This window comes from Eucyclogobius newberryi, unplaced genomic scaffold (assembly GCF_026437365.1).
Source record: "Eucyclogobius newberryi isolate DKJ021-1_F unplaced genomic scaffold, fEucNew1.0.hap1 SCAF_14, whole genome shotgun sequence".
In the NCBI taxonomy this organism is placed as follows: Eukaryota; Metazoa; Chordata; class Actinopteri; order Gobiiformes; family Gobiidae; genus Eucyclogobius; species Eucyclogobius newberryi.
The window spans coordinates 36,698,150-36,719,063 of NW_027315768.1; the positions used below are offsets into that span (position 1 = coordinate 36,698,150).

Below are 20,914 nucleotides of genomic sequence, written 5' to 3' on the forward strand. Positions count from 1 at the left end.
CTCTCTGACCTGGACCCTCTCTCTGACCCTGGACCCTCTCTCTGACCTGGACCCTCTCTCTGACCCTGGACCCTCTCTCTGACCCTGGACCCTCACTCTGACCCTGGACCCTCTCTCTGACCTGGACCCTCTCTCTGACCCTGGACCCTCACTCTGACCCTGGACCCTCACTCTGACCCTGGACCCTCTCTCTGACCCTGGACCCTCTCTCTGACCCTGGACCCTCTCTCTGACCCTGGACCCTCTCTCTGACCCTGGACCCTCTCTCTGACCCGTGAGGAGGTGCTGTACCTCCTTGTCGTGCAGGAGGAGGTTGACGCTGAGGCAGAAGGAGAACAGAAGCTTGTCCTTTTCGAAGAGCGAGCGACACACGTTCAGGTACAGAGCGCGAGTGAAGTGGTTCTTCAAGATCTGTAACCTGAAGCACACATGGTATGTCTTATGTTCATGGTATGTCTTATGTTCATGGTATGTCTTATGTTCATGGTATGTCCTCACTGGTGTCCTCATGGTATGTCTTATGTTAATGGTATGTCTTATGTTCATGGTATGTTCTCACTTGTGTCCTCATGGTATGTCTTATGTTCATGGTATGTCCTCACTGGTGTCCTCATGGTATGTCTTATGTTAATGGTATGTCTTATGTTCATGGTATGTTCTCACTGGTGTCCTCATGGTATGTCTTATGTTCATGGTATGTCTTATGTTCATGGTATGTCTTATGTTCATGGTATGTCTTATGTTCATGGTATGTTCTCACTTGTGTCCTCATGGTATGTCTTATGTTCATGGTATGTCCTCACTGGTGTCCTCATGGTATGTCTTATGTTCATGGTATGTCTTATGTTCATGGTATGTCCTCACTGGTGTCCTCATGGTATGTCTTATGTTCATGGTATGTCTTATGTTCATGGTATGTTCTCACTGGTGTCCTCATGGTATGTCTTATGTTCATGGTATGTCTTATGTTCTCACTGGTGTCCTCATGGTATGTCTTATGTTCATGGTATGTCTTATGTTCATGGTATGTTCTCACTGGTGTCCTCATGGTATGTCTTATGTTCATGGTATGTCTTATGTTCATGGTATGTTCTCGCTGGTGTCCTCATGGTATGTCTTATGCTCATGGTATGTCTTATGCTCATGGTATGTCTTCTGTTCATGGTATGTCCTCACTCGTGTCCTCATGGTATGTCTTATGTTCATGGTATGTCCTCGCTGGTGTCCTCGTGGTATGTTCTCGCTTGTGTCCTCATGGTATGTCTTATATTCATGGTATGTCTTATGTTCATGGTATGTCCTCGCTGGTGTCCTCGTGGTATGTCCTCGCTGGTGTCCTCATGGTATGTCTTATATTCATGGTATGTCTTATGTTCATGGTATGTCCTCGCTGGTGTCCTCGTGGTATGTCCTCGCTGGTGTCCTCATGGTATGTCTTATATTCATGGTATGTCTTATGTTCATGGTATGTCCTCGCTGGTGTCCTCATGGTATGTCTTATGTTCATGGTATGTCTTATTTTCATGGTGTGTCTTATGTTCATGGTATGTTCTCACTTGTGTCCTCGTGGTATGTCTTATGTTCATGGTATGTCTTATGTTCATGGTATGTTCTCACTTGTGTCCTCGTGGTATGTCTTATGTTCATGGTATGTCTTATGTTCATGGTATGTTCTCACTTGTGTCCTCATGGTATGTCTTATGTTCATGGTATGTCTCATGTTCATGGTATGTCCTCGCTGGTGTCCTCACCTCTGTCCCAGGTCGCGGCTCTTCTCCGACTGCTGGATGGACCTGGTGAACAGGTTGATGTACCAGGTGAGCGAGTACTGGTACATGGGCTCGATGGTGGCCAGGTCGGCGATGGAGGAGAAGAGGACGGCCGAGTGGAGCGCGACGGGCTGGTACTCCATCCGGGTGGAGTCGATCTGCGCCTCCGTCGCCTCCGCCACGCGCTGCTTCTCCCAGATCTCGTTGGCCAGGACTTTGGAGCAGGACAGGATCTCCACCGCCGTTTGGTCCTCCAGGATGTTCCCTTCAGAGGACGAGAGAACCTCCAGGATCTGGTCCTCGATCTCCTGCAGCTGCCTGCGAGGGACGAGGAGGTGATGAGGAGGAACGAGGAGGTGAAGATCACAGGTGATGAGGAGGAACGAGGAGGTGATGAAGAGGAACGAGGAGGTGATGAGGAGGAACGAGGGGGTGAAGATCACAGGTGATGAGGAGGAACGAGGAGGTGATGAAGAGGAACGAGGAGGTGATGAGGAGGAACGAGGAGGTGAAGATCACAGGTGATGAGGAGGAACGAGGAGGTGATGAAGAGGAACGAGGAGGTGATGAGGAGGAACGAGGGGGTGAAGATCACAGGTGATGAGGAGGAACGAGGAGGTGATGAAGAGGAACGAGGAGGTGATGAGGAGGAACGAGGAGGTGATGAGGAGGAACGAGGGGGTGAAGCTCACAGGTAATGAGGAGGAACGAGGAGGTGATGGTCACAGGTGATGAGGAGGAATGAGGAGGTGATGAGGAGGAACGAGGAGGTGATGAGGAGGAACAAGGAGGTGAAGGTCACGAGAAGGACATTTTCAAAGGATCGACTCAGTAATGAGACTGAAGCAGATCTGAGGCGGCGACGAAGAAACACCTCCTCCATCACCTCCTCCGTCACCTCCTCCATCCTCACCTCCTCCATCACCTCCTCCATCCTCACCTCCTCCATCACCTCCTCCGTCACCTCCTCCATCCTCACCTCCTCCATCACCTCCTCCGTCACCTCCTCCATCCTCACCTCCTCCATCACCTCCTCCATCCTCACCTCCTCCATCACCTCCTCCGTCACCTCCTCCATCCTCACCTCCTCCATCACCTCCTCCGTCACCTCCTCCATCCTCACCTCCTCCATCACCTCCTCCATCCTCACCTCCTCCATCACCTCTTCCATCACCTCCTCCATCACCTCCTCCATCACCTCTTCCATCACTTCCTCCATCACCTCTTCCATCACCTCTTCCATCACCTCCTCTATCATCTAACTCCATCACCTCCTCCATCACCTCCTCCATCACCTCTTCCATCACCTCCTCCATCACCTCCTCCATCAACTCTTCCATCACCTCCTCCATCACCTTCTCTATCACCTCCTCTATCATCTAACTCCATTACCTCCTCCATCACCTCTTCCATCACCTCCTCCATCACCTCCTCTATCATCAAACTCCATCACCTCTTCCATCACCTCTTCCATCACCTCCTCCATCACCTCCTCCATCACCTCTTCCATCACCTCCTCCATCACCTCCTCCATCACCTCTTCCATCACTTCCTCCATCACCTCTTCCATCACCTCCTCTATCATCTAACTCCATCACCTCCTCCATCACCTCCTCCATCACCTCTTCCATCACCTCCTCCATCACCTCCTCCATCACCTCTTCCATCACCTCCTCCATCACCTCCTCCATCACCTCCTCCATCACCTCATCCATCACCTCCTCCTTCACCTCCTCTATCATCTAACTCCATCACCTCCTCCATCACCTCATCCATCACTTCCTCCATCACCTCCTCTATCATCTAACTCCATCACCTCCTCCATCACCACTTCCATCACCTCCTCCATCACCTCCTCCATCACCTCTTCCATCACCTCATCCATCACCTTCTCCATCACCTCCTCTATCATCTAACTCCATTACCTCCTCCATCACCTCCTCTATCATCTAACTCCATCACCTCCTCCATCACCTCCTCCATCACCTCATCCATCACCTCCTCCATCACCTCCTCCATCATCTAACTCCATCACCTCCTCCATCACCTCTTCCATCACCTCCTCCATCACCTCCTCCATCACCTCCTCCATCACCTCCTCATCACCTCCTCCATCACCTCCTCCATCACCTCCTCTATCATCTAACTCCATCACCTCCTCCATCACCTCCTCCATCACCTCCTCCATCACCTCCTCCATCACCTCCTCTATCATCTAACTCCATCACCTCCTCCATCACCTCCTCCATCACCTCTTCCATCACCTCCTCCATCACCTCCTCCATCACCTCCTCCATCACCTCTTCCATCACTTCCTCCATCACCTCTTCCATCACCTCCTCTATCATCTAACTCCATCACCTCCTCCATCACCTCCTCCATCACCTCTTCCATCACCTCCTCCATCACCTCCTCCATCACCTCTTCCATCACCTCCTCCATCACCTCCTCCATCACCTCCTCCATCACCTCATCCATCACCTCCTCCTTCACCTCCTCTATCATCTAACTCCATCACCTCCTCCATCACCACTTCCATCACCTCCTCCATCACCTCCTCCATCACCTCTTCCATCACCTCATCCATCACCTTCTCCATCACCTCCTCTATCATCTAACTCCATTACCTCCTCCATCACCTCCTCTATCATCTAACTCCATCACCTCCTCCATCACCTCCTCCATCACCTCATCCATCACCTCCTCCATCACCTCCTCCATCATCTAACTCCATCACCTCCTCCATCACCTCTTCCATCACCTCCTCCATAACCTCCTCCATCACCTCCTCCATCACCTCCTCCATCACCTCCTCCATCACCTCCTCATCACCTCCTCCATCACCTCCTCCATCACCTCCTCTATCATCTAACTCCATCACCTCCTCCATCACCTCCTCCATCACCTCCTCTATCATCTAACTCCATCACCTCCTCCATCACCTCCTCCATCACCTCCTCCATCACCTCCTCCATCACCTCCTCCATCACCTCTTCCATCACCTCCTCCATCACCTCCTCCATCACCTCCTCCATCACCTCCTCCATTCAATTAAAAAAAAAATTGTAAGGCCAAAATTCACAACAACAGTTTCCTCTGAGGGTGAAAAACGAATCAACAATGTCTGTGGTGGCGAGGGACGATGTCCCAGAGTCCTCTGTCCTTAGACTCTCCTTCTGTCCTTAGACCCTCCCTCTGTCCTTAGACCCTCCTTCTGTCCTTAGACCCTCCTTCTGTCCTTAGACCCTCCTTCAGTCCTTAGACCCTCCTTCTGTCCTTAGACCCTCCTTCTGTCCTTAGACCCTCCTTCTGTCCTTAGACCCTCCTTCAGTCCTTAGACCCTCCTTCTGTCCTTAGACCCTCCTTCTGTCCTTAGACCCTCCTTCTGTCCTTAGACCCTCCTTCAGTCCTTAGACCCTCCTTCTGTCCTTAGACCCTCCTTCTGTCCTTAGACCCTCCTTCTGTCCTTAGACCCTCCTTCTGTCCTTAGACCCTCCTTCTGTCCTTAGACCCTCCTTCTGTCCTTAGACATTATGACGCTGCGGAGGTCTCACCTCTTGTTCTGGGCTCCTGTCACAGCGCCCCCTGGCTGCAGGGGTCTCACAGCGCCCCCTGGCTGCAGGGGTCTCACAGCGCCCCCTGGCTGCAGGGGTCTCACAGCGCCCCCTGGCTGCAGGGGTCTCACAGCGCCCCCTGGCTGCAGGGGTCTCACCTCTTGTTCTGGGCTCCCTGCAGGATCAGAACCTGCTTCTCCTCCTCCAGGTCGGGTCTCTCCTGAGCCACCACGAGGCCCAGCAGCTGGTCCTGGATCCCCTCAGGAGTGACCATGAAGTTCAACAGCGTCACCTGCAGGACACGAGCGGAACAGCAGCTGTTTATGGAAATGTCACAAGACAAACAGACGAAAACATGAAGGGTCAGTACAGAATGTACGGTCAAAGGTCAAAGGTCAGAGCCTGATTGTTCACATGTTCAGAACCTTCACGAAGAATGTTCCTGATTTAACAAACACTGAGGATATTTTTTGGAGCGTTGGGCCCCTGGAGCTTTGGGCCCCTGCAGCTCTGGGCCCCTGCAGCTCTGGGCCCCTGCAGCTCTGGGCCCCTGCAGCTCTGGGCCCCTGCAGCGTTGGGCCCCTGCAGCTCTGGGCCCCTGCAGCTCTGGGCCCCTGCAGCTCTGGGCCCCTGCAGCTCTGGGCCCCTGCAGCTCTGGGCCCCTGCAGCTCTGGGCCCCTGCAGCTCTGGGCCCCTGCAGCTCTGGGCCCCTGCAGCTCTGGGCCCCTGCAGGACACGTTCAGTCTGTCTTCAGAGCGTTTGTGTGTCTGGGGTTAAGAGCCCGGCTCCGTTCGGGGCCCGACCCAAATGAAAAACTGCACTTTCACTCATTCTATTTGTATCGACGCCGCGCACTCAGCGGCGGCTGTTTACGGAGCTGCCGCGTTCTCGCACCCGCCGATAACTGCGCCCGTCGATAACGCCAGCGGGGCCCCGGCCAGCACCGGGAATTAGGGCCCATAAAGGACGTGTAAGCACATTACAGTCTGAAAAGATCAGAGAGATATGGACCAGAGCTAATCTGAACAAACCTGAGCCTCAGACACACCAGACCTGGTTTAGTCCTGGTTTAGACCTGGTTTAGACCTGGTTTAGTCCTGGTTTAGACCTGGTTTAGACCTGGTTTAGACCTGGTTTAGTCCTGGTTTAGACCTGGTTTAGTCCTGGTTTAGACCTGGTTTAGACCTGGTTTAGACCTGGTTTAGTCCTGGTTTAGTCATGGTTTAGTCCTGGTTTAGACCTGGTTTAGACCTGGTTTAGTCCTGGTTTAGACCTGGTTTAGACCTGGTTTAGTCATGGTTTGGACCTGGTTTAGTCCTGGTTTAGACCTGGTTTAGTCCTGGTTTGGACCTGGTTTAGTCCTGGTTTAGTCCCGTTTAGACCTGATTAACTCTTGTTTAAGTTACTTGAGGTTCATAAATCTATTGTTTGGACGAGAAAGTCACTAAAAAAATCTCTGGTCATGTGACAGATCCACAGACTCTGGACAGAGGGGTCAGACAGGGCTGTGTCTGGTCTCTCCTCATGTTTGCTCTGGACAGAGGGGTCAGACAGGGCTGTGTCTGGTCTCTCCTCATGTTTGCTCTGGACAGAGGGGTCAGACAGGGCTGTGTCTGGTCTCTCCTCATGTTTGCTCTGGACAGAGGGGTCAGAAAGGGCTGTGCCTGGTCTCTCCTCATGTTTGCTCTGGACAGAGGGGTCAGACAGGGCTGTGCCTGGTCTCTCCTCATGTTTGCTCTGGACAGAGGGGTCAGACAGGGCTGTGCCTGGTCTCTCCTCATGTTTGCTCTGGACAGAGGGGTCAGACAGGGCTGTGCCTGGTCTCTCCTCATGTTTGAACCATTGGCCCAATTTATTAAACAAACAAAAACAATTCACAGTGTTACTCTCGATGGGACGGAACATTTCAGATGAAGTTCTATCATATTTGACCAAACCAGAAATGTCCAGACTCAACGCGATGCATTTTCATCATGATATTTGTCTATAAAAGGTCTAAAGGTTTTTCACCAGATGTAAAAGAGAATCACATGAAAAGCTTTGATCTGTTGAAAGAATCCTGACAGACTTTGGACTAAATGGGACGTTTTCTTCGAGGTTTGTGTTGTTGTTGTTGTTGTTGTTGTTGTTGTTGTTGTTGTTGTTGTCTTTGTTGTCGTCTTCTGATTTTCATTCATGTGGATTCTCTCTGGTCTTGTTTTGTTTCACTGTGTTTCTTTTGTTATAAATCTGAAAATAAATCTAAATAAAAAATGAATGTATGAAAAAGAGACAGTTCGCCACATCGCAGATCTGATCTGGTTTGGCAGATCTGGTTTGATTCTTAAGCACTTGTCATGATATCAAATGTGGCGGAGCGGCGGATTCGCCGAGCGATGGTCGAGCGCTTGTAACGGCCGTAACGAGCTCGGAGCAACGGCACAAGTGAAATGTGATCCGAGGTAATGCGTTTGTAAAGCCGAGCGCTCGCTAATGTCGTTCAGGCTAATGCAGCGCTCGCTAATGTCGTTCAGGCTAATGCTCTCTCTGTGCGAGACCAGACAAAAGCATCATACAGCCTCATGAGACCACCCGGGAGGAGTTTATTTATTTTATTTTGTAATTTATTTATTTTGTTATTTATTTATTTATTAAAACCCTGTCACTGTGAATTCAGAGTTTGATGAAGAATCGTCTGAACGAGAAATGTAATAAAAACTGTGTCAGTAAAAACGTTCATTAAAAAGAGAATAATCAGGTCTAAAAGGCGTGTCACAGCTGCATGTTCTCTCTCTGCGGCGGGTGGAGTTACCTTGACAGACGTCTCGGTGTTTGCATGTTCTCTCTCTGCAGCGGGTGGAGTTACCTTGACAGACGTCTCTGGGTTTGCATGTTCTCTCTCTGCGGCGGGTGGAGTTACCTTGACAGACGTCTCTGGGTTTGCATGTTCTCTCTCTGCGGCGGGTGGAGTTACCTTGACGGACGTCTCGGTGTTTGCATGTTCTCTCTCTGCAGCGGGTGGAGTTACCTTGACAGACGTCTCGGGTTTACATGTTCTCTCTCTGCGGCGGGTGGAGTTACCTTGACGGACGTCTCGGGTTTACATGTTCTCTCTCTGCGGCGGGTGGAGTTACCTTGACAGACGTCTCGGGGTTTACATGTTCTCTCTCTGCAGCGGGTGGAGTTACCTTGACAGACGTCTCTGGGTTTGCATGTTCTCTCTCTGCGGCGGGTGGAGTTACCTTGACGGACGTCTCGGGTTTACATGTTCTCTCTCTGCAGCGGGTGGAGTTACCTTGACAGACGTCTCGGGCAGGTAGTGCGGGTTCCGGAGCTTGGTGGTGATGTAGAACCTGAAGTGGGTGGAGTACTCGAGGGTGGAGTCTCCCAGGCGGATGCACAAGGCCCCGCCCTGTTTGAACGTTTGTCTGAGGAGCAGAGGCTCCAGGACGGGATCCAGCTCCTCCCCCACGTTCTCCAGGAGCACTGAAACACACCAGATGGAACACGGACATGAGCACGGACATGAACACGGACATGAACACAGATATGGACACGGACATGAACACGGACATGAACACGGACATGAGCACGGACATGAACGCGGACATGAGCACGGACATGAACGCGGACATGAGCACGGACATGAACACGGACTTGAAGGCGGACCTGAACACGGACCTGAACACGGACATGAACGCGGACATGAACGCGGACATGAACACGGATATGAACAGGGACATGAACGCGGACATGAACACGGACATGAACGCGGACATGGACACGGATATGGACACGGACATGAACGCGGACCTGAACATGGACCTGAACACGGACATGAACACGGACATGAACACCGACATGAACGCGGACATGAACGCGGACATGGACATGAAGGCGGATATGGACATGAACACGGACATGGACACGGACATGAACACGGACATGAACGTGGACATGAACGCGGACATGAACGCGGACATGGACATGGACATGAAGGCGGATATGGACACGGACATGAACACGGACATGAACACGGACATGAACACGGACATGGACACGGACATGAACACGGACATGAACGTGGACATGAACGCGGATATGGACACGGACATGAACACGGACATGAACACGGACATGAACACGGACATGAACACGGACATGAACACGGACATGAACACGGACATGAACGCGGACATGAACGCGGATATGGACATGAACACGGACATGAACGCGGATATGGACATGAACACGGACATGAACGCGGACATGAACGCGGACATGAACGCGGAAATGGACATGAAGGCGGATATGGACACGGACATGAACGCGGACATGAACGCGGACATGAACGCGGACATGAACGCGGACATGAACGCGGACATGAACGCGGACATGAACGCGGACATGGACATGGAAATGAAAAAGGATATGGACGCGGACATGGACACGGACATGAACACGGACATGAACACGGACATGAACACGGACATTAACGCGGACATGAACGCGGACATGGACATGAACATGAAGGCGGATATGGACACGGACATGAACACGGACATAAACACGGACATGAACACGGACATGGACACGGACATGAACACGGACATGGACGCGGACATGAACGCGGACATGGACACGGACATGAACACGGACATGAACACGGACATGAACACGGACATGAACACGGACATGAACACGGACATCAACACGGACATCAACACGGACATGGACGCGGACACGGACATGAACACGGACATGAACACGGACATGAACACTTTTGGACTCGAGGGCCACATTGGGTTCTAAAATTTGTCCGAGGGGCGGGGCCAGGAAAATAAGGTGTTTTTGTGTGAACGAATGAATTACTATAAATGACACGCAAGATTTGACCTGTAACTTGTAACAAAGCAACAAATGCATTAAATAATGATTCATTATCTACTGTCTTCTACTGTCCCCAAGTGTCTTCTTCTGTCCACAAGTCTTCTACTGTCCACAAGAGTCTTCTACTGTCCACAAGAGTCTTTTACTGTCCACAAAAGTCTTCTACTGTCCACAAGAGTCTTCTACTGTCCACAAGTCTCTTCTACTGTCCACAAGTCTCTTCTACTGTCCACAAGTCTCTTCTACTGTCCACAAGTCTCTTCTACTGTCCACAAGAGTCTTCTTCAGTGTCAAACACTTGCGCTTCCTGCTTGATTGGCCTTTGTGGCCCTTTGTGGTGAATTTTATTTTCTGTTTTTCTTCTTTTTAATATAACTTGGACAAGCTTGGTGGGCCGGATTGAAAGGCCCAACGGGCCGGATGTGGCCCGCGGGCCGTAGTTTGGCACTGCTTTAGACAATAATGGCAAACTAAGGCACACGACAAAGCTCTCATTCTTTGGTCCTCCAACAGAGCGATGTCTTTACAGAACAATGACCTTACAGAATAATGACCTTACAGAACAATGACCTTACAGAATAATGACCTTACAGAACAATGACCTTACAGAATAATGACCTTACAGAACAATGACCTTACAGAACAATGACCTTACAGAACAATGACCTTACAGAACAATGACCTTACAGAACAATGACCTTACAGAATAATGACCTTACAGAACAATGACCTTACAGAACAATGACCTTACAGAACAATGACCTTACAGAACAATGACCTTACAGAACAATGACCTTACAGAATAATGACCTTACAGAACAATGACCTTACAGAACAATGACCTTACAGAATGCATGTTTATGGCATTTTGGCCTCATAAGTCCTGGAGATCGTATGTAGTAGACGTGTTGATGTGCCCCTTTCAAAATGGCGGACTCGGTTGCTACTGTAGTTCCCGGATGTGCGAACGCATGTATAGCTCCATGAACACATGTATAGCTCCATGAACGCATGTGTAGCTCCATGAACGCATGTATAGCTCCATGAACACATGTATAGCTCCATGAACACATGTATAGCTCCATGAACGCATGTGTAGCTCCATGAACGCATGTATAGCTCCATGAACACATGTATAGCTCCATGAACGCATGTATAGCTCCATGAACGTATGTATAGCTCCATGAACGCATGTATAGCTCCATGAAGACATGTATAGCTCCATGAACACATGTGTAGCTCCATTACCTCATGTATAGCTCCATGAACACATGTATAGCTCCATGAACACATGTATAGCTCCATGAAGACATGTATAGCTCCATGAAGACATGTATAGCTCCATGAAGACATGTATAGCTCCATGAACACATGTGTAGCTCCATGACCTCATGTATAGCTCCATGAACACATGTATTGCTCCATGAACACATGTATAGCTCCATGACCTCATGTATAGCTCCATGAACGCATGTATAGCTCCATGAAGACATGTATAGCTCCATGAACACATGTATAGCTCCATGAACACATGTGTAGCTCCATGAACGCATGTGTAGCTCCATAAACGCATGTATAGCTCCATGAACACATGTATAGCTCCATGAACACATGTATAGCTCCATGAACACATGTATAGCTCCATGAAGACATGTATAGCTCCATGAACACATGTGTAGCTCCATGACCTCATGTATAGCTCCATGAACACATGTGTAGCTCCATGAACAGATGTGTAGCTCCATGAACACATGTGTAGCTCCATGACCTCATGTATAGCTCCATGAACACATGTATAGCTCCATGACCTCATGTATAGCTCCATGAACACATGTATAGCTCCATGAACACATGTATAGCTCCATGAACACATGTGCAGCTCCATGAACACATGTATAGCTCCATGAACAAATGTATAGCTCAATGAACACATGTGTAGCTCCATGACCTCATGTATAGCTCCATGACCTCATGTATAGCTCCATGAACACATGTGTAGCTCCATGAACACATGTATAGCTCCATGACCTCATGTATAGCTCCATGAACACATGTATAGCTCCATGACCTCATGTATAGCTCCATGAACACATGTATAGCTCCATGAACACATGTGTAGCTCCATGAACACATGTGTAGCTCCATGAACACATGTATAGCTCCATGAACACATGTGTAGCTCCATGACCTCATGTATAGCTCCATGAACACATGCGTAGCTCCATGAACACATGTGTAGCTCCATGAACACATGTGTAGCTCCATGAACACATGTGTAGCTCCATGAACACATGTGTAGCTCCATGACCTCATGTATAGCTCCATTAACACATGTGTAGCTCCATGAACACATGTATAGCTCCATGAAGACATGTATAGCTCCATGAACACATGTGTAGCTCCATGACCTCATGTATAGCTCCATGAACACATGTATAGCTCCATGAACACATGTATAGCTCCATGAAGACATGTATAGCTCCATGAAGACATGTATAGCTCCATGAAGACATGTATAGCTCCATGAACACATGTGTAGCTCCATGACCTCATGTATAGCTCCATGAACACATGTATTGCTCCATGAACACATGTATAGCTCCATGACCTCATGTATAGCTCCATGAACGCATGTATAGCTCCATGAAGACATGTATAGCTCCATGAACACATGTATAGCTCCATGAACACATGTGTAGCTCCATGAACGCATGTGTAGCTCCATAAACGCATGTATAGCTCCATGAACACATGTATAGCTCCATGAACACATGTATAGCTCCATGAACACATGTATAGCTCCATGAAGACATGTATAGCTCCATGAACACATGTGTAGCTCCATGACCTCATGTATAGCTCCATGACCTCATGTATAGCTCCATGAACACATGTATAGCTCCATGACCTCATGTATAGCTCCATGAACACATGTATAGCTCCATGAACACATGTGTAGCTCCATGAACACATGTGTAGCTCCATGAACACATGTATAGCTCCATGAACACATGTGTAGCTCCATGACCTCATGTATAGCTCCATGAACACATGCGTAGCTCCATGAACACATGTGTAGCTCCATGAACACATGTGTAGCTCCATGAACACATGTATAGCTCCATTAACACATGTGTAGCTCCATGAACACATGTATAGCTCCATGAAGACATGTATAGCTCCATGAACACATGTGTAGCTCCATGACCTCATGTATAGCTCCATGAACACATGTATAGCTCCATGAACACATGTATAGCTCCATGAAGACATGTATAGCTCCATGAAGACATGTATAGCTCCATGAAGACATGTATAGCTCCATGAACACATGTGTAGCTCCATGACCTCATGTATAGCTCCATGAACACATGTATTGCTCCATGAACACATGTATAGCTCCATGACCTCATGTATAGCTCCATGAACGCATGTATAGCTCCATGAAGACATGTATAGCTCCATGAACACATGTATAGCTCCATGAACACATGTGTAGCTCCATGAACGCATGTGTAGCTCCATAAACGCATGTATAGCTCCATGAACACATGTATAGCTCCATGAACACATGTATAGCTCCATGAACACATGTATAGCTCCATGAAGACATGTATAGCTCCATGAACACATGTGTAGCTCCATGACCTCATGTATAGCTCCATCAACACATGTGTAGCTCCATGAACAGATGTGTAGCTCCATGAACACATGTGTAGCTCCATGACCTCATGTATAGCTCCATGAACACATGTATAGCTCCATGACCTCATGTATAGCTCCATGAACACATGTATAGCTCCATGAACACATGTATAGCTCCATGAACACATGTGCAGCTCCATGAACACATGTATAGCTCCATGAACAAATGTATAGCTCAATGAACACATGTGTAGCTCCATGACCTCATGTATAGCTCCATGACCTCATGTATAGCTCCATGAACACATGTATAGCTCCATGAACACATGTGTAGCTCCATGAACACATGTATAGCTCCATGACCTCATGTATAGCTCCATGAACACATGTATAGCTCCATGACCTCATGTATAGCTCCATGAACACATGTATAGCTCCATGAACACATGTGTAGCTCCATGAACACATGTGTAGCTCCATGAACACATGTATAGCTCCATGAACACATGTGTAGCTCCATGACCTCATGTATAGCTCCATGAACACATGCGTAGCTCCATGAACACATGTGTAGCTCCATGAACACATGTGTAGCTCCATGAACACATGTATAGCTCCATGAACACATGTGTAGCTCCATGACCTCATGTATAGCTCCATTAACACATGTGTAGCTCCATGAACACATGTATAGCTCCATGAAGACATGTATAGCTCCATGAACACATGTGTAGCTCCATGACCTCATGTATAGCTCCATGAAGACATGTATAGCTCCATGAACACATGTGTAGCTCCATGACCTCATGTATAGCTCCATGAACACATGTGTAGCTCCATGACCTCATGTATAGCTCCATGAAGACATGTATAGCTCCATGAACACATGTGTAGCTCCATGACCTCATGTATAGCTCCATGACCTCATGTATAGCTCCATGAAGACATGTATAGCTCCATGAACACATGTATAGCTCCATGAACACATGTGTAGCTCCATGAACACATGTGTAGCTCCATGAACACATGTATAGCTCCATGAACACATTTGTAGCTCCATGACCTCATGTATAGCTCCATGAACACATGTGTAGCTCCATGACCTCATGTATAGCTCCATGAACACATGTGTAGCTCCATGAACACATGTATAGCTCCATGAAGACATGTATAGCTCCATGAACACATGTGTAGCTCCATGACCTCATGTATAGCTCCATGAACACATGTGTAGCTCCATGACCTCATGTATAGCTCCATGAAGACATGTATAGCTCCATGAACACATGTGTAGCTCCATGACCTCATGTATAGCTCCATGACCTCATGTATAGCTCCATGAACACATGTATAGCTCCATGAACACATGTGTAGCTCCATGAACACATGTGTAGCTCCATGAACACATGTATAGCTCCATGACCTCATGTATAGCTCCATGAACACATGTATAGCTCCATGAACACATGTGTAGCTCCATGAACACATGTGTAGCTCCATGAACACATGTATAGCTCCATGAACAAATGTATAGCTCAATGAACACATGTGTAGCTCCATGACCTCATGTATAGCTCCATGACCTCATGTATAGCTCCATGAAGACATGTATAGCTCCATGAACACATGTATAGCTCCATGACCTCATGTATAGCTCCATGAACACATGTATAGCTCCATGAAGACATGTATAGCTCCATGAAGACATGTATAGCTCCATGAACACATGTGTAGCTGCATGACCTCATGTATAGCTCCATGAAGACATGTATAGCTCCATGAACACATGTGTAGCTCCATGACCTCATGTATAGCTCCATGACCTCATGTATAGCTCCATGAACACATGTATAGCTCCATGAACACATGTGTAGCTCCATGAACACATGTGTAGCTCCATGAACACATGTATAGCTCCATGACCTCATGTATAGCTCCATGAACACATGTATAGCTCCATGAACACATGTGTAGCTCCATGAACACATGTGTAGCTCCATGAACACATGTATAGCTCCATGAACAAATGTATAGCTCAATGAACACATGTGTAGCTCCATGACCTCATGTATAGCTCCATGACCTCATGTATAGCTCCATGAACACATGTGTAGCTCCATGACCTCATGTATAGCTCCATGAACACATGTATAGCTCCATGACCTCATGTATAGCTCCATGAACACATGTATAGCTCCATGAAGACATGTATAGCTCCATGAAGACATGTATAGCTCCATGAACACATGTGTAGCTGCATGACCTCATGTATAGCTCCATGAAGACATGTATAGCTCCATGAACACATGTGTAGCTCCATGACCTCATGTATAGCTCCATGACCTCATGTATAGCTCCATGAACACATGTATAGCTCCATGAACACATGTGTAGCTCCATGAACACATGTGTAGCTCCATGAACACATGTATAGCTCCATGACCTCATGTATAGCTCCATGAACACATGTATAGCTCCATGAACACATGTGTAGCTCCATGAACACATGTGTAGCTCCATGAACACATGTATAGCTCCATGAACAAATGTATAGCTCAATGAACACATGTGTAGCTCCATGACCTCATGTATAGCTCCATGACCTCATGTATAGCTCCATGAACACATGTGTAGCTCCATGACCTCATGTATAGCTCCATGAACACATGTATAGCTCCATGACCTCATGTATAGCTCCATGAACACATGTATAGCTCCATGAAGACATGTATAGCTCCATGAAGACATGTATAGCTCCATGAACACATGTGTAGCTGCATGACCTCATGTATAGCTCCATGACCTCATGTATAGCTCCATGAACACATGTGTAGCTCCATGACGGCGGTGAAGAGCACGATGTCATAAATACAGAGCACCTTTAACATACAAACTCTGGGCTTTCTAACGCCTGAGAGACATGTCCCTGTTGGACATCGGGGGGAAGTGTCCTCTCGTCCTGCTGTTGTTTTCCGTGTTTTGTCTAAATTCCCTGGTCGATCTGCTCATGATCCTTAGAGGAGGCAACGCCAGCGTGTGATGAGCTTCACAATCTGCTGTGGCTGTGGAATCCGAGTGCTCCCTTGGGGTCTGCTCGGCCGCGCCGCAGCGCCTCCCTCAGGCTGTCGCTCCGCTGTGGCGCTCAGGCCCACACGGGAGGAGCCAAACGGTGAAACGCCTCCACATCGAGCCAGAGCGCCGCGTTCCACCTGATGAAGGACGCGATGGCGGCGATAATGAACGTTTCTGTGCGGCTGGACTCGAGGCGATTGTGGATGTGGAAACATTCTGTCTGAAGGTGCAGCCGGGACGTGGGACAAAGGCTGCGTGAGAGGAGCCGCGAGGAGCCGCGAGGAGCCGTGGGAGAGCGAGAGTGCCTCCCACAGGCCGCACGAAGAAGTGACGGGAGCAGAGAAGAGAAAAGAAAAGCTGGCCATGTCCACACACGGAGCAGAAATCTGATTAAGATCTGATTTCTGTGCGTTATCAGATTATTGAGACGTCGGATGAACAGTTCCATGGGATTGTTCACACCCTGCAGGTGTTCAGTCCAAACAGGGCAGACTCAAAAACTGGGTCATTGTTCATAAGTAAATGCTCAATGTTATTACTGCGTTTGCCCTGAAGGTGTTCACCTCACCACAGGAGGGTCCTCTGCATCTGACCCATACTGCAGTGTCGCTGTGGTCAGTGCAGTGTCGCTGTGGTCAGTGCAATGTCGCTGTGGTCAGTGCAGTGTCGCTGTGGTCAGTGCAATGTCGCTGTGGTCAGTGAAATGTCGCTGTGGTCAGTGAAATGTCGCTGTGGTCAGTGCATTGTCGCTGTGGTCAGTGAAATGTCGCTGTGGTCAGTGCAATGTCGCTGTGGTCAGTGAAATGTCGCTGTGGTCAGTGCAATGTCGCTGTGGTCAGTGAAATGCCGCTGTGGTCAGTGAAATGCCGCTGTGGTCAGTGAAATGTCGCTGTGGTCAGTGCATTGTCGCTGTGGTCAGTGAAATGTCGCTGTGGTCAGTGCAATGTCGCTGTGGTCAGTGAAATGTCGCTGTGGTCAGTGCAATGTCGCTGTGGTCAGTGCAGTGTCGCTGTGGTCAGTGCAATGTCGCTGTGGTCAGTGAAATGTCGCTGTGGTCAGTGCAATGTCACTGTGGTCAGTGCAATGTCACTGTGGTCAGTGCAATGTCACTGTGGTCAGTGCAATGTCGCTGTGGTCAGTGAAATGTCGCTGTGGTCAGTGCAATGTCGCTGTGGTCAGTGCAATGTCGCTGTGGTCAGTGAAATGTCGCTGTGGTCAGTGCAATGTCGCTGTGGTCAGTGAAATGCCGCTGTGGTCAGTGAAATGCCGCTGTGGTCAGTGAAATGTCGCTGTGGTCAGTGCATTGTCGCTGTGGTCAGTGAAATGTCGCTGTGGTCAGTGCAATGTCGCTGTGGTCAGTGAAATGTCGCTGTGGTCAGTGAAATGCCGCTGTGGTCAGTGCAATGTCACTGTGGTCAGTGCAATGTCGCTGTGGTCAGTGCAATGTCACTGTGGTCAGTGAAATGTCGCTGTGGTCAGTGAAATGCCGCTGTGGTCAGTGAAATGTCGCTGTGGTCAGTGCAGTGTCGCTGTGGTCAGTGAAATGTCGCTGTGGTCAGTGAAATGCCAGAGGACCAGGGAGTCGAACCTCTGACCTGCTGTGAGGCGAGCGTGCTAACCACTCTGCCACTGTGTTGCCGAACATATTCATGAGTCATGTGTGTAGTACCAGGAGGTGTGTAGAGGAGGTGCAGTACCTGGAGGTGTGTGTAGAGGAGGTGTGGGAGGTGTGTAGTACCAGGAGGTGTGTGTAGAGGAGGTGTGTGTAGAGGAGGTGTGTGTAGAGGAGGTGTGTAGTACCAGGAGGTGTGTGTAGAGGAGGTGCAGTACCTGGAGTCCCAAACTGGATGCAGTTCTCTAAAGTCCTGGTGAAGTGGCTGTCGCTCAGTTTGATGATCTTCTCCAGGTTCTTCAGCCATTTATTGGCCTGAGCCTGAGGATCGATCATCAGAGGCCAACGACGAGCCGTTCTGAGGAGGAGAGAGTGAGTGAGCAGGAGGAGGAGGAGGAGGAGGAGGAGGAGCTGGAGGAGGAGGAGGAGCTGGAGCAGGAGCTGGAGGAGGAGGAGCAGGAGCAGGAGGAGGAGGAGCAGGAGGAGGAAGAGCAAGAGCAGGAGGAGGAGCTGGAGCAGGAGGAGGAGCAGGAGGTGGAGGAGGAGGAGCAGGAGCAGGAGGAGGAGGAGCAGGAGGAGGAAGAGCAAGAGCAGGAGGAGGAGCTGGAGCAGGAGGAGGAGCAGGAGGTGGAGGAGGAGGAGCAGGAGCAGGAGGAGGAGGAGCAGGAGGAGGAAGAGCAAGAGCAGGAGGAGGAGCTGGAGCAGGAGGAGGAGCAGGAGGTGGAGGAGGAGGAGCAGGAGGAGGAGGAGCAGGAGGTGGAGGAGGAGCAGGAGGAGCAGCAGGAGCTGGAGCAGGAGGAGGAGCAGGAGCTCACGAGATGATGATGCCGTTGTCGATGGAGAAAGTGTCTGATGGAAGTCCAGCCATGGTCCAGGTCCTGATCTTCACGGCGTCTCCCAGAGACTTCACCAGGGACATGTCCTGAGAGCAGGGGATGGACATGTCCTCACACAGGGACAACCACTGCTGCGTCTGCTCCTGCAGGAGAACACGGAGAACATGGAGAACATGGAGAACATGGAGAACACGAGAACACGAGAACACGGAGAACACGAGAACACGAGAACACGGAGAACACGGAGAACACGGAGAACACGAGAACACGGAGAACACGAGAACACGGAAACACGGAAACACGGAGAACACGGAAAACACGAGAACACGGAGAACACGAGAACACGGAGAACACGAGAACACGAGAACAAGAGAACACGAGAACACGAGAACACGGAGAACATGGAGAACATGGAGAACACGAGAACACGAGAACACGAGAACACGAGAACACGGAGAACACGGAGAACACGGAGAACACGGAGAACACGAGAACACGAGAACACGAGAACACGGAGAACACGAGAACACGAGAACACGAGAACACGAGAACACGGAGAACACGGAGAACACGGAGAACACGAGAACACGGAGAACACGAGAACACGGAAACACGGAAACACGGAGAACACGGAAAACACGAGAACACGGAGAACACGAGAACACGGAGAACACGAGAACACGGAGAACACGGAGAACACGAGAACACGGAGAACACGGAGAACACGAGAACACGGAGAACACGGAGAACACGAGAACACGGAGAACACGAGAACACGGAAACACGGAAACACGGAGAACACGGAAAACACGAGAACACGGAGAACACGAGAACACGGAAACACGGAGAACACGGAAAACACGAGAACACGGAGAACACGAGAACACGGAGAACACGAGAACACGGAAACACGGAGAACACGGAAAACACGAGAACACGGAGAACACGAGAACACGGAGAACACGAGAACACGGAGAACACGAGAACACGGAAACACGGAGAACACGGAGAACACGGAGAACACGGAGAACACGGAGAACACGACAACACGGAGAACACGGAGAACACGGAGAACACGAGAACACGGAGAACACGGAGAACACGAGAACAGGGAGAACACGGAGAACACGAGAACACGAGAACACGAGAACACGAGAACACGGAGAACACGGAGAACACGGAAAACACGAGAACACGGAGAACACAAGAACACGGAGAACACGAGAACACGGAGAACACGGAGAACACGGAGAACACGAGAACACGGAGAACACGGAGAACACGAGAACACGGAGAACACGAGAACACGGAGAACACGGAGAACACGGAGAACACGGAGAACACGAGAACACGGAGAACACGAGAACATGGAGAACACGGAGAACACGAGAACACGGAGAACACGAGAACACGAGAACACGAGAACACGGAGAACACGGAGAACACGGAGAACCCGAGAACACAAGAACATGGAGAACACGAGAACACGAGAACACGGAGAACACGGAGAACACGGAGAACACGAGAACACGGAAAACACGAGAACACGAGAACACG

The 20,914-nt window shown here is 49.4% G+C and overlaps 1 protein-coding gene across 1 annotated transcript in view; it reads right to left on the reverse strand.

The window, feature by feature from the left end:
- dnah7 (dynein, axonemal, heavy chain 7) overlaps window positions 1-20,914 on the reverse strand; it is a 199,295-nt gene that overhangs the window by 74,715 nt on the left and 103,666 nt on the right. Inside the window, exons 45-50 of the mRNA XM_072443992.1 lie at window positions 19,337-19,500; window positions 18,740-18,879; window positions 8,598-8,788; window positions 5,482-5,615; window positions 1,752-2,087; window positions 292-418 (exon numbers count right to left, since the gene is read on the reverse strand). Coding sequence (XP_072300093.1) covers window positions 292-418; window positions 1,752-2,087; window positions 5,482-5,615; window positions 8,598-8,788; window positions 18,740-18,879; window positions 19,337-19,500 — 1,092 coding nt within the window. The remainder of the gene's footprint in view (window positions 1-291; window positions 419-1,751; window positions 2,088-5,481; window positions 5,616-8,597; window positions 8,789-18,739; window positions 18,880-19,336; window positions 19,501-20,914) is intronic.